At 43.9% G+C, this 13,848-nt stretch overlaps 1 protein-coding gene across 1 annotated transcript in view; it reads left to right on the forward strand.

Annotated features, from left to right (window-relative positions):
• VAT1L (vesicle amine transport 1 like) overlaps nucleotides 1-13,848 on the forward strand; it is a 193,355-nt gene that overhangs the window by 61,817 nt on the left and 117,690 nt on the right. Inside the window, exon 4 of the mRNA XM_012505583.2 lies at nucleotides 11,637-11,779. Coding sequence (XP_012361037.2) covers nucleotides 11,637-11,779 — 143 coding nt within the window. The remainder of the gene's footprint in view (nucleotides 1-11,636; nucleotides 11,780-13,848) is intronic.

Here is a 13,848-nt window from a genome sequence, read left to right on the forward strand (position 1 = left end):
TGTGCATGGTTGAAAAGAAAAACAACAAAATATTTGCCCTTGGCATGCACATAAATTTCCCCCACCACTGATGTAAAGTTGTAACCATGATACCAACAGGTTGTATCTCAGTGGGCAGACCTCGTCCAACTCCAACCAAGGGATAAAGGGAGGGAGGTGACCGTGAAGCCACTAAACCTTCCTTCCAAACCTCCACTTTCCAAGAAAGGACACACATCCTCCACTCCAGCCCTCAGTTGCCCTCTGACCTACATTGTGGTTCCTTTTGATTGCCTTTGCCTTTGCTCAAACTTCTGACTCTTCTGTTGTTTCCTCCATTCTCCAGCACTTACTGAGACCTATGCAGTAGCCAAATGCTGTGGATATAAAGGCAGTAAAATGTGGTCCTTTCCTGAAGGAGTAATGGTTTGGCTGTGTACACACTCAAATCTCATCTTGAATTGTAGCTCCCATAATCCCCACATGTCGTGGGAGGGACCCAGTAGGAAGTAATTGAATCATGGGGGTGGGTCTTTCCCACATTGTTCTCATGATAGTGAATAAATCTCACGAGAGGTGATGGTTTTATATAAGGGAGTTCCCCTGCACACACTATCTTGCCTGCTGCCATGTAAGATGTGCCTTTGCTCCTCCTTTGCCTTCTGCCATGATTGTGAGACCTCCCCAGCCATGTAGAACTGTGAGTCAATTAAACCTCTTTCTTTTGTAAATTACCCAGTCTTGGGTATGTCTTTATTGGCAGCATGAGAACAGACTAATACAAGGAGTTTACAGCCTAATGGGAGATACAAAAGAAATTTTTAAAGAAGAGAGAGACAGAGAAGAGAAAGGAGGAGATGAAAGGGAGGAGAGGAGAGGGCAAAAAACTAGAGAAGAGAAGCAAGCAGGAGAAGAGAATTAGGGTACAGAATAAAGGATGGTTGGGTGGTGACATGAGTGAGTCTGGGGCAAAGCAGAAAGAGATTAACTCTTCTGGGGAACTCTGGGAAGGCTTCCCAGAAGAGATAGCCTTGGAGGACAAAGGGGATGAAACTAGCTTATTGAGCAAACTGCTCTGGGCCATCCCTGGGTGAACACATCACATGTGTTACCCACATTGACCCAAACCTAGCCTTGTGGAGTAGCCAGTATCATCCTCGATCTAAAGAGGAGGAATCTACCTGGTTGATCTCAGGCTCATCTTGCCTGAGATCAACCAGGCAGTGAGAACCCAGGACTGACTCAGGTATGAGAGCCAGGAGCTTTACCTCACTATGCAACCTCTGCATCGTCGCATTTTCTGTTTCATTGCCTTGGATGTCGGTAACAAAGCACAAAGAACTTGGGCTTAGCAATAAGGAGGCTTGCATTTAAACCTCACCACTTCCAGTTGCTAGTACTTAGACTTTCTGAGCATCAGTTTCCAATGATCCTGGCAAGATTACTTTGAGTAAGTTCCTTTGCTCTTACTGAGCCTTTCTTCCAGATGGCAATATGATGTTGGGTGGATAGAATAAGATGTGTGTAAAGTACCCAGCACAGTGCTTGACAAAGCATAACTTACCAGGAAGAGGTGGTTCCCCTTCCTTCTCTCCTTTTGGCCTACAGACCCACAACTGTCCTGTAGCATAAGGCAGTGGTTAAATTGTGGAAGCTGGAGCCAGACTACTTGGATTCAGATCTTCTCCCTGGTATTGCTGTGTGACTTTAGGCTGTTACCTAACTTCTCTGTGCTTCAGTTCTCCCATCTGGGAAATGAGGATGAACTAATACCTACCCCATAAAGGTTGTGATGAGGATCGAATGAGCTATTATTTATAGGGTGTGTTGAGCCCTGCCAGGTACACAGTAAGTTCTGTGCAGCTGGAGTTGAATGAATCAACCTATATGCTTCACCACTTTGCCTCACTTGCTTCTTAATCCAGGACCTTTGCAATGAGCTCAGAGCAATCTAAGTAGAATAAAAGGTTTAAATTGTCATCTTCCCAGTCACTTGCTGGAGCAGAGCTGTGACAGGCTAGGAAAACCCGGTGTACCATGGCCAAGCATCAAGAGCCTCAGATCCTGCTAATGGGGACGGGGCTTATTTTCTCTTCCTGCTTCTCTGATCACAGAAGACTGTGTTGGTCATGCCCTGATCTACAGGATCCCACACACTAAACCCATGGACTCTGATGTCAGCTTCAAGTAGGAAAAGAGGAAGTGGATTGTTACAATGCCATAACTGAGCAAATTAGAAGAAGGATGCCTTTATAGAGCAGTGGATCTCAGCACTGTCAGCACATTAGAATTCTCCAGGGAATGTATAATTATATACGAATAGTCAGGCCATATCCAGGTTTTAAATAAAATATGATTATCAGATATTCTGAGCATCATGGGGCCTTTCTCCTCTAAATCACAGGGAATGTGCCAGTGATTTACCACGATGATTTACGTCAGTGGTTCTCAGCTTCAGCTGCATCAGAATCCCCTAGAGGGCCTGTTCAAACTCAGGCTGCAGGGCCCCATCCTGGGAGTTTCTGATTCCATAAGTCTGGGGTGGAGCCTGGGCATGTGCATTACAGCAAGTCCCCAGGTGATGTTGAGGCTGCTGGCTCTGGCACCACACACTGAGAAGTACGGATCCATACAATGAATAAAAGAGAAAAAAATTAGATACCATCCACCAAGTCTTCTCAAAGAATATGTCTACATCTTTTGGGGATTAAAAAAAATTAGGCCGGGCACCATGACTCACACCTGTAATCCTAGCACTTTGGGAGGCCAACGAGGGCAGATCACAAGTTCAGGATTTTGAGACCAGCCTGGCCAGCATGGTGAAACCCCATCTTTACTAAAAATACAAAAATTAGCCAGGCATGGTGGCACACAGCTGTAGTCCCAGCTACTTGAGCGGCTGAGGCAGGAAAATCACTTGAACCCAGGAGGTGGAGGTTGCAGTGAGCCAAGATCGCACCACTGTACTCCAGCCTGGGCAACAGAGCGAGACTCTGTCTCAAAAACAAAAACAAAAAAAATTGTCCATACTTATATTTTGAGCAATTGAAAAATGCCTGTCCCACTCTTTTCAATTTTTCTTCCCTCTCTTCTATCTCAGCCATGCACCCCCATAACTTCCTGCCGTGGAAATTCTCAGCACCTGTGTGTCACAGCACATGTCACGTGTAGGTCAACAGCTTTGCAGTGACAAACAAAGAAAAAGGAAAACTGACTGATGCTTGAAGCATTGTAGGTGAGAACATAGAATATAGTCTTTGCTGCCTTTGGTGGCAGGTCACATGGATCCGCCCACACAGTGGGGTTTGAATTTCCTCTTCTTACAACTGAGTCACTGAATTGTCGAGCAGACAAATGACAGCGTGATCTGAAAAAAATGTTTCTGACTCTGTGTCTGTATCTCAATGTGAGAACCTGTACTGTCGTAAGAAAAACGTTAAGTATGGCTCATGCATCCAATGTACTTGATTTTGTACAAGTACAAAAATTTTCAGTTATTTTTGCTCATCTAAGTACCTCTATGCATCGATGAAGATGCAAAAATAAACTGACAGTCTTTGGAAGAAGAAAATCTTACCTCACCATCTCCTCCAGGTCTCTTCTCCGAACATTCACAAGCTCGTTCTGCTAATTCATTTCCATTCTTTGACTACATTAATGATCTGTGGTTTTCATGAGCTGTTTAACACTGAAAACAACTTTTGGAAGAGATATACAAAATTCTCTTTGTAAGATGATCTTGAAAATGGTCAAGTTAGTAATAGAAAGTTCCATTTTCATCAAACTTGGGATAGGGACTCAACTTTCATACTTTATAAGAGATTCCTCCAAATAGACTATTTTTGGTCCAGCTAAATAACTAGTCAATGTGATCAAGAAATCTGAGAACTGAAGAGACCATAGAGATCATTAAGTCCAAGCTCCCATTTTAAAAATGTGAAACCGGCTGGGCGTGCTGTCTCACAGCTGTAATCCCAGCACTTTGGGAGGCCAAAGCGGGCAGATCACGAGGTCAGGAGTTTGAGACCAGCCTGGCCAATATGGTGAAACTCCATCTCTACTAAAAATACAAAAATTAGCTGGGCATGCTGCCATCTGCCTGTAGTCCCAGCTACTCAGGAGGCTGAAGCAGGAGAATTGCTTGAACCTGGGAAACAGAGGTTACAGTGAGCCGAGATCGTGCCACTGCACTCCAGCCTGGGCAACAAAGCAAGATTCCATCTCAGAAAAAAAAAAAAGTGAAATTAAGGCACAGAGACATGAGCTTGCCCCTAGTCACACAACCCATTTGAGAAACTTGACCACAGGTGAGTTCTTTCCTTGTCCTTATCTATCTCCTCCGACATGCCCGCACACTCCATTTTAATGCATGCCCTTCATTGTCTGCATATGTCCAAAACCATAGTGCCCCAATGCAGTCTTTTGCTAATGGTTCAGTGGAATTGGCACTCTCATTCTCATGGTTTAGGTATATAATTGTACTTTTAATGGTTTGTTTATTTTATTAATATCTGTCATCTTCATTACAATGCAAGTTCCAAGACAGGGACCATATGTGTAAATAACTTGTTTATATTTCTGGCACCTCTGATAATGTTTGATCCAGTAGAGATGCTCATTAAATAGCACTGTAGTCACTCCTGTAATCCCAGCACTTTGGGAAGCCAAGGCGGGTGGATCATGAGGTCAAGAAATTGAGACCATCCTGGCCAACATGGTGAAACCCCATCTCTACTAAAAATACAAAAATTAGCCGGGCATGGTAGCAGGCACCTGTAGTCCCAGCTGCTCGGGAGGCTGAGGCAGGAGAATTGCTTGAACCCGGGAGGTGGAGGTTGCAGTGAGCTGATCGTGCCACTGCTCTCCAGCCTGGCAACAGAGGAAGACTCCGTCGAAAAAAAAAGCACTGTAGTGATGGAATGAATGACTCAATAAAGCAACAGAGAGGCTGAGATTCAAAGGATACAAGGAATAAACTGGGAGAAAAGACAGGAAAGAGGATTCCAAGCAGTGGGGATTGTATGTACAAAGATCCTACAGTGAAAGAGAGGGTGGCACTTAGGAAGAACTGACTGTTTCTCCTTGTGGTCAAGGTAGAGTTCTGGAATACAATGAGAAACAAGGCTGGAGGAGTAGACAGTATTTACATTATAGAGATTTTCCTAGGCCATCCGTTCTCTGTCCTTACTTAGTTGAGTTTCCGATGCTAAATCCTGAATCTCAGTGCACTGGTAGGATCATCTAGCCTAAATTCCCACTTAATGGGTAAAAAGAATTTCAACTGGGCCCCATCCCAATCTCAAAACTGTTATAGCTAAAAACTGCTCCTTACTCAGTACTTAATATGTACCAGGCAGTGTAGTAAGCCTTTAAAGAGATGGATTCACTCCTCTAATCATTTGTTTACATGCTGGAATATGATCTTGCTTTAAACTGCCAGTCTGTCGATCAGGGTCATATATTTCAGGGACCTAAATCAGCTCCCTTGTTACCACAGTCCCTGGATTCCCTGCTGCCTGTGCTCTGATTAAGGAGACTCCAGCAGCTCTGCAATAAGGATTGAGTGGATTAACATCTGGTTGAAAATCTCTTCGCCCATATGAACCTGAGACAAAGCCATCCAAAGAGTAATTGATGGCAAAGACCCGCGGTTGTCTCTAAGATGGCAACTTGAGGGCTCATCTGCACAGATAAGAAGGTGAATAGCAGAGTGGCCTTGGAGTCAGGGATACCTAGATTTGACTTCCAGCTTTATCATTCACAAACCAGGTAACCTTGGCCAACTTTCTTCTCTGAATCCCCATGTTTAGGTATGAAAAGAAGACAAAAATACACTAAAGGTGGTTTAAGGATTTAACGAAGCACTTTAGTACAGTATCTGCCTCATGGTGGGACAAAAGAAGCCGCAGCTGCTATTAACGCTGTATTGTTAGCCAAAGGGAAGAGAAGGGCAGATGTGTTGCAGAATTCTTACGTTCAAAAGAAGGAAGGAAAATCCATTAAAAACAAGCGCATGCAAATCGTCATTTACTGCAGTGACTGGGAGAATGGATTGTCTTGTTCATTTTCTGTTCTGGTTCTGGAAGTAAACTGCAAGGTCCTTTTTATTGAAAGTTCATTCTGTCTTCCACAAATGTTTATTGAGTCCATGCTATTTGCTAGGCACGTAGGAGAAATGAGGATAAATGAGCTGCTGATCCTGCATTCACCTCGGGAGTTGGAGAAGGGAGAATACGGATTTTCTATAAATGTGTGGGAAGGCACTTTTCTGCTTAAATACAGAATGCTGAGCATTATTTAAAATTTATTGAAGATCTTCTCAGGGCCTCTCATTGCCTGAGACAGGTGATGGAGAACAGAAAGACTGCAAGTAGACAGGTGATGATTTTGTGTTTTCCATCCATTAATCTTTATATAATAGTATAGATTATTATATATTATACATAATACTTATATACATACTAATCTTAATTGTGTTATTAGCAATTCTATTTCTATATTCCTTATTAAATAGATAGTATATATTATGTATATATAATTATACATACACACATCATGGCTATATATATTAATTGTACATTATTCTAGTTATAAGTCATATTATATATTTACCTGTTATCTAATACTCACATATTATATGTTATATAGTAATATAAGTACCTAAGTGGTCTGGATTACCTATATTATCTCTTTTTTTTTTTTTTTTTACCATGTGCATGTTTTTCTTTAAAATAGAAATAGTGAAGTTCTGCTTCAGTCAGAACCTGCATAGGTTAATTAAATCTACGCTTTATTCCAACTCGACAACACTAAAGGACATGAAGGCTCCAAAACCATTGGGAAGTGCTGCCCCCATACACTCAACTCCTCCAGTTTCTCATGCATCCGTCCACCAAGTTTTACCAGACATTTACTATGTGCCAGGTTCTGCGCTGGGCACAGGAGCAGAGGGCCATTGGAGACACGGTCCCTGCCCCCACAGAGCTCACAGATGGGGCAGGCAGAAGCCACAGAGGCCATGGTGGCCACACTTTGGGAGAAAAGAACCACAAGTCAAAGGGGCACAAAAGGGGGCAACCAACTCTATCTGGGATGCCGGAAAGGATTTCTGAGGATGGAGATGCTTGAGTGGGAATAGCCCTGATTGGAAGAAAGAGGAAGGGAGGTCATAATGAGAAGGGGGAAAGCATGTGGGGAAACTGCTGTTGATGCTAAAATAGCATGGTCATTGCAGGATCTGATGGCAGGATACTGGATATGCTGCTACTGTGAATGTAATAAGACCAAGAAAAATAGTAAGAGAGGACTTAGGAGTAGTGATAGCAAGCATGGATTGAGCATTGATTGTTCAGGCAGTTTGATGCATTATATCACATAATCTCACAGTAAACCTAGACTGTGTAGAGTACTGCTATCCAAATATTTTAGACAAGTGAACAGAGGTGCCAATACGTTGCTCAGCTGGCATGTGTGGCAGACAGGAGTGAAGCAGATCAAGCTGTTACTCTAGTGTTGGAGCAGACACCTAACCTCTGTAAACTTCAGCTTCTTCCTCAGTAAAAGAAGGTGAGGCTGGGCACAGTGGCTCATGCCTGTAATCCTAGTGCTTTGGGAAGCCAAGATAGATGGATTACTTGAGGCCAGAAATTCTAGACCAGCCTGGGTAACATAGTGAGACCCCATCTTTACAAAAAAAAAATTTTAAAAAGGCTGGGCGCAGTGGCTCACACCTGTAATCCCAGCACTTTGGGAGGCCGAGGCGGGCAGGTCACCTGAGGTCGGGAATTCAAGACCAGCCTGACCAACATGGAGAAACCCCATCTCTACTAAAAATACAAAATTAGCCAGGCATGGAGGCACATGCCTGTAATCCCAGCTACTCTGGAGGCTGAGGCAGGAGAATCGCTTGAACCCAGGAGGCGGAGGTTGCAGTGAGCCGAGATTGTGCAGCTGCACTCCAGCCTGGGCAACAAGAGCAAAACTCCATCTAAAAAAAAAAAAAAAACAAAAAAACAAAAAAACAAAACTATTTGGGTGTGGTGGCATGTACCTGTAGTCCCAGCTACTGGGGAGTCTGACGCAGGAGGATCACTTGAGCCCAGGAGTTCAAGGTTGCACTGAGCCATGATTGAGCCAACACACTCCAACCTGGGTGACAGAGTGAGACCGTGTCTCTAATAACAAACAAAAGTAAGATGAAAGGTCATTCTGGGAATGCCAGGGTTGAGGGCTGCACAATGCCATGCTCGTGGCAAATGCTAATCTTGGTGGCTAAAGTTCAGTGTGTGTTAGGGAGTAGAGATTGGAAAAGTGGAGGAAATAAGTGAATGAGGGAGACTGGGTCAGATAATAGGGACCAGTCTTGTGTGATAAACTAGGTGGTGTGCATTTTATTCTGAAAGCCGTGATGGACACTGGGAAGTCCAAAATAAATAATGACGTGTTCAGCGTTGTGTTTGAGAAATGTCACTCTCAACGCAGAAGGACTTTTGGAAACAGCCAGGTCAGGTGGAGGAGTGTTGTCATAGTCCAGGGTGAGAAATGTGAAGACCCAGACTAAGAAGAGACAGTTACAAGAGCTGTCGAGGACAAAGAGATAACGCACTTGCTGAATATAGGGACGTGGGGGTGAGGGAGGAAGAGGAGGCCAGGATGCTGCCCAGATTCCTGGCTTTAGCGCTGGGGAATGGTGCAGTCCATCCACTAAAGCAGGAAACACAGTAACAGGAGTGTTACGGGTTAAATTGCATCCCACCCCCACCACTCCAAATTCATATGTTGAAGCCCTAACCCCCAGCACCTCAGAACGTCGCTTTATTTGGAGATAGGGTCTTTGCAAAGGCAATCCAGTTAAATTGAGGTCATTGGAATGGGCCCTCATCCAATATGGCTGGTGTCCTTATGAGAAGGGGAAATTCGGACACAAGAGCGTCATAGAGGGAAGACGGCGTGGAGAGATGCAGGGAGAATAGGCACATCTACAAGCTGAGGAGAAAGGCGTGAAATAGATCTTTCGCTCACATCCCTCAGAAGGAACGAACCCTGCCAATACCTTGATTTTAGACTTTGAGCCTCCAGAACTGTGACAAAAGGAATTTCTGATGTTTAAGCCACTGGGTCTGTAGAACTTTGTTACAGTAGCACTAGGAAACTGACTCAGGGAGTAACTCATTCAGAGATGGCCACTAGTTAGGTTTTGGATCAACTGAGTGTGATGTGTTGCTTTTGGGACAGCCAGGTGGAGTCAAATGCCAAAACGATAGAGATGCAAGTCCAGGACTCAGTGGGAAGCTTGGGACTGGAGATTAACACATGCCAATCATTTTGGACACTCTGCAATCCATAGCACAGTGCAAGCTGTACAGAATAGAAATGTGAAAAATAGTTCAATGAATAAATGAATGTCCTATTTGCCTAAGGACAGAGGGCAGAAGGGAATATAGGGAGACTGGAACTAATTGTAATTTCCCATCCCAGTAGTAAGAAGGTTATCTCAAGCCCTGTCCATATGGAGCTATAACTATGACATATCTGAGGCCAGCAAATTTTAGAGAATTGCTGCATTGGTTGCTGATATTTACACTCCCTAGAAAAGATAGTCCTCTCTTTGTTTTATAAAATCTAGAAGGCAGGAGAATTAAACAAGTATCAATGCTATTCGTAGGACAGAAAACTATAGCCTGTCCAGAGTCTTAGGTTCATGCCCATATTCTGAAATGTTGACCTCCAAGGGAGTGTGCCAGCAACATGTCTATTTTAGGTAGGAACTTTAAAGCCTGCTTAGCTTAAAATGTCAAAATAAGTAGACAGCATAACAATGGAAAGTGGTAATAACTGGAAACCAGGAGACCTTACTTTGAATCCCAGATTTGCCTCTGAAAAGTGGGTAACCTTAACCTTTGTGAATGTCTTTCCCTTTATCTATAGAGCAGTCATGGGGAGGGGGTAATTGGATGATCTTCCAACTCTGACATTCTGTGATTCTCTCAATGTTGCCTTTAATTGCAACGGGTGATAAGATAACATTTCCATAAATTGACCTGCCAACCTGATTTAGTCCGCCAGCATGAAGACATGAAAATAAGATGATAGGCAGAAATTAACATCACAGATGACGCTGGTAGAATATTTTCCCTCCTTAAAATGGCAGATGGAACACCAGAAAGAGACAACACTTGGTATTAGAATGCACCTTAGTTACCAGCAAACTGGGTTTTACTGGAAAATGTCTGAATATACATGACCACAATATTTTGTCCAATGACTTCAATTCTGACCATACTGAAAAAGCGATATGGGAGAATAAACCTGCTCCTAACTGCATTTTGGATTTCCCCTGGACTGCTTAATATTTAAAACTTGTGTTGACCTTTTCTCTATATGCCTGGACATCTCGGCAATGGATATAATAAGCCCCTAAGGGGGAAAGGTAATTAGGATGTATTATCTAAGTGTCACATTTTGTGCCAGGTCTTTGACCTGTGTTGCATAATACCTTATTTAACACTTCCCTGTAGAAGATGCAGTCAGCCACATCCTATCTTTTCTGCACTTAACATGCCGAAGGTTGCTTAGGACTTCTGTCTGCCGTGGGAGCCCACTTGACTGGAACAAGCCAGATAGGCACAAGAATTACTATTGCAGAAGCAGCCCTCAACAAGTATCAGATGGAAAGATGCTGGATAAATACTCTGGCTTCCTTGCCCATGGTTGGGGTAACTCAGAGGCGTATTCTACACTTGCTGACAGGGTTCCCCAGAGGGATTGAGCTCCAGTTATACATGGTAGATATGGCCTTGGTAACACATCTTTTATTGGCTGCCTTCTTTTACTGTCTTTAATACCTTGTTATTTCCTGAGATCATTGTCCAGGTAAAATACCTACATTCAAATCCTTATCTCAGGGTCGGCTTCTGTGGTACCCAAACTAAGACATCTGCAAGAGCCCTGTGAAGTAGGTGGTATTGTAAGACACCAGTTTTTAAGTCTTGGTGCTTGGATTCATCTGATTCCCATTGACTTTCCTCTACGCCACTGATTCTTAACCACAGGAGATTTTGTCCTTCCACCCAGGCGACACTTTACAATGTCTGGATACATTTGTGGTTGTCACAACTGGGAGGATGCTACTGGCATGTAGTAGGTAGAGGCCAGGAGGGCTAAACATCTGACAACACATAGTACAGTCTCCTACCACAAAGACTAATCCAACCTTAAAAATGTCCTCCGGGCACAGTGGCTCGCGCCTGTAATCCTAGCACTTTGGGAGGCTGAGGCGGGTGGATTGCCTGAGCTCAGGAGTTCAAGACCAGCCTGGGCAACACGGTGAAACCCCATCTCTACGAAAAATACAAAAAATTAGCCAGGCGTAGCAGCATGTACCTGTAGTCCCAGCTACTTGGGAGCCTGAGGCAGGAGAATCGCTAGAACCTACGAGGTAGAGGTTGCAGTGACCCAAGATCTCACCACTGCACACTGCACTCCAGCCTGAGTGACAGAGTAAGACTCCATCTCTAAAAAAAAAAAAAAAAAAAGAAGAAGAAAAAAGAAAAGAAAAGTCAATAGTGCCAATGGAGAAATCCTACTCTACACCCAGCAACACTGGCTATGATCTGGTGGCTTCTGTGTATGACATAGCTATTATCTTTTCCTTGCAGGGTCAAGCTGTGGCTCAGCTGTGTTCCACTGTCCCCAATGTGACTGTCTTTGGAACAGCCTCTACTTTCAAGCATGAAGCAATCAAAGACTCTGTGACCCACCTCTTTGACAGAAATGCAGACTACGTGCAAGAAGTTAAAAGGTAAGATGTTTGCTTTTGAAAAAGCACCAGGCTGGCCTTGCTCTGCTCTCCAAGAGCAGTAGCACTTATTTAAAGGAGGGATGATAATAATAATAATAATAATAATAATATGCAGCAAACATATATTGGGGCTTAGTATTATTAGCTCTGTGCCAAATACTTCACATGCATTAGTTCATTTAATCCTCTTAACCCCACTATTGTCACCAAGGAATGAATCGGCTAAGTAACTTGGAAAGCTAATGTATTAAAGTTATCCTAGCTCCTATTTGACCATCTTAACACAGAAGTTTATTTCTCATTCATTCACATGATAGCTTAAGGTGGATATTTGGTGGATGATCTTCTGTAAGAGCACTCAGAGACCCAGGCTCTTTTCATCTTATGGTTCCACTACTGTCTTGGGTCTAAAGGTCCTTCGCTTCTAGCCAACAGATGGGCAGAGAGCACCAAAGGGTCATGAATAGGAGGTTTTATGCGCCAGTCCCAGAAAGAACACACAGCCTTCTCATAGTCTAGCACTACTGCTCAGGTCGTTGGCTACGCCTTACTGAAAGCAAACTGAGAAACCTTGTCATTGGGTGCACCCAGAAAGGCCTGGAACTGGCAGTGAAAGGTGGAGCCTGGAGTCAAGCCAGGCATTTCAACTTTGGAGCCCGTGATTTTCCTGTACAGATAGCGCCTCTCTGAACAGTGAAGCATGAGCCACAATTATCCACAGGAAGAAAGGAGCAGGGAGGGGGCTGCATTGGGAAAGGAAAGTCATGTGCATGCATACTGAGGAATGCAAGAGGCTCAGAGGCTGGGAGAACTACAAGAAGGCTTACTGGAGTGCAAGCCCAGGGATGTCTTGTTATCTCGTCTAATTATAGGTATTGGCAAAGAGACACCAGGAGGGAAAGGGAAGAAGGGGCATGAGGTGAGGCTGAGCGAGGAGACAGGTATCAGATGCACATAAAGACTATGTACACCAATCCAGCAAATGTGGAGTCCAACCTGGGTGTGACCAAGAGCCACTGACAGACTAAAATGGGGCTATGATTTGATTTGCGTTTTGAAAAATCACTGGTGGTGCAGAGGGTATGGATGGGAGGAGGGAGGCTGGGGCTGCAAGATCATTTGCTGGCTGTTGCAGTCACCTGGGGGAATGATGGTTTATAACCTGTGATTCTGAAGTTATTGATCATGGCCACATGTGTGTCAACACAGGGAAGCAGATGGAAACCCAGCTGCCATCATGGTTTCAGATGATTTTGTATGTCTCACTCTGTCTATTGCTCTGGGCTCCAGACTTCTTCTCAGGGTCCATGCCACTCACAGCTTCTGAGAGGATTCAGATTTGGGCCAGAGCCATTGTTTCGGCATTCTCGTTTTCCAACACAAAACTGTTACGTACAGAGGTATTACATTGTCCAGATAGAATCATAATAAAGAAACAAGGCTGGGCACAGTGGCTCATGCCTATAATCCCAGCACTGTGGGAGGCCGAGGAGGGCAGATCACTTAAGCCCAGGAGTTTGAGACCACCCTGGCCAACATAGTGAAGGTTCATCTCTACCTGCGCCCCCCCAAAAATACAAAACTTAGCTGAGCATGGTGATGCATGCCTGTAGTCTCAGCTACTCAGAAGGCTGAGTTGGGTGGATCGCTTGATCCTGGGAGGTAGAGGTTGCAGTGAGCTGAGATCATGCCACTGCACTCCAGCATGGCTGACAGACAGCAAGAGCCTGTCTCAAAAGGGAAACAATTTTCTTCAAATCACAGATTAAGATGGGAAAACTGAAGGACAAGTGGATGGGAGAGCTGGTTATTTGAGGTGATAGTTTTAGAACAGATTTGGTGACACTTGGGAAGTTTCTTGAAAAGGAGGGGATTCTGATGGTCTGAGTTTTCAGATTTATTTTTAAATTTGGAATGCAGACCATTGCATATAATTTAAGGTTGTCCCAATAGTTCCAGCAGGATGTGAAAGGAAAGCTTAAAGCTAGATGTTAGAAGCTGACCCTCTGTTTCTCAGATGTCTAGAGGCTGCAGGCTAATTTTGAGGACATCCATTTGCCCAGTTCCAT

This window comes from Nomascus leucogenys, chromosome 2 (genome assembly GCF_006542625.1).
Source record: "Nomascus leucogenys isolate Asia chromosome 2, Asia_NLE_v1, whole genome shotgun sequence".
Lineage (NCBI taxonomy): Eukaryota > Metazoa > Chordata > Mammalia > Primates > Hylobatidae > Nomascus > Nomascus leucogenys.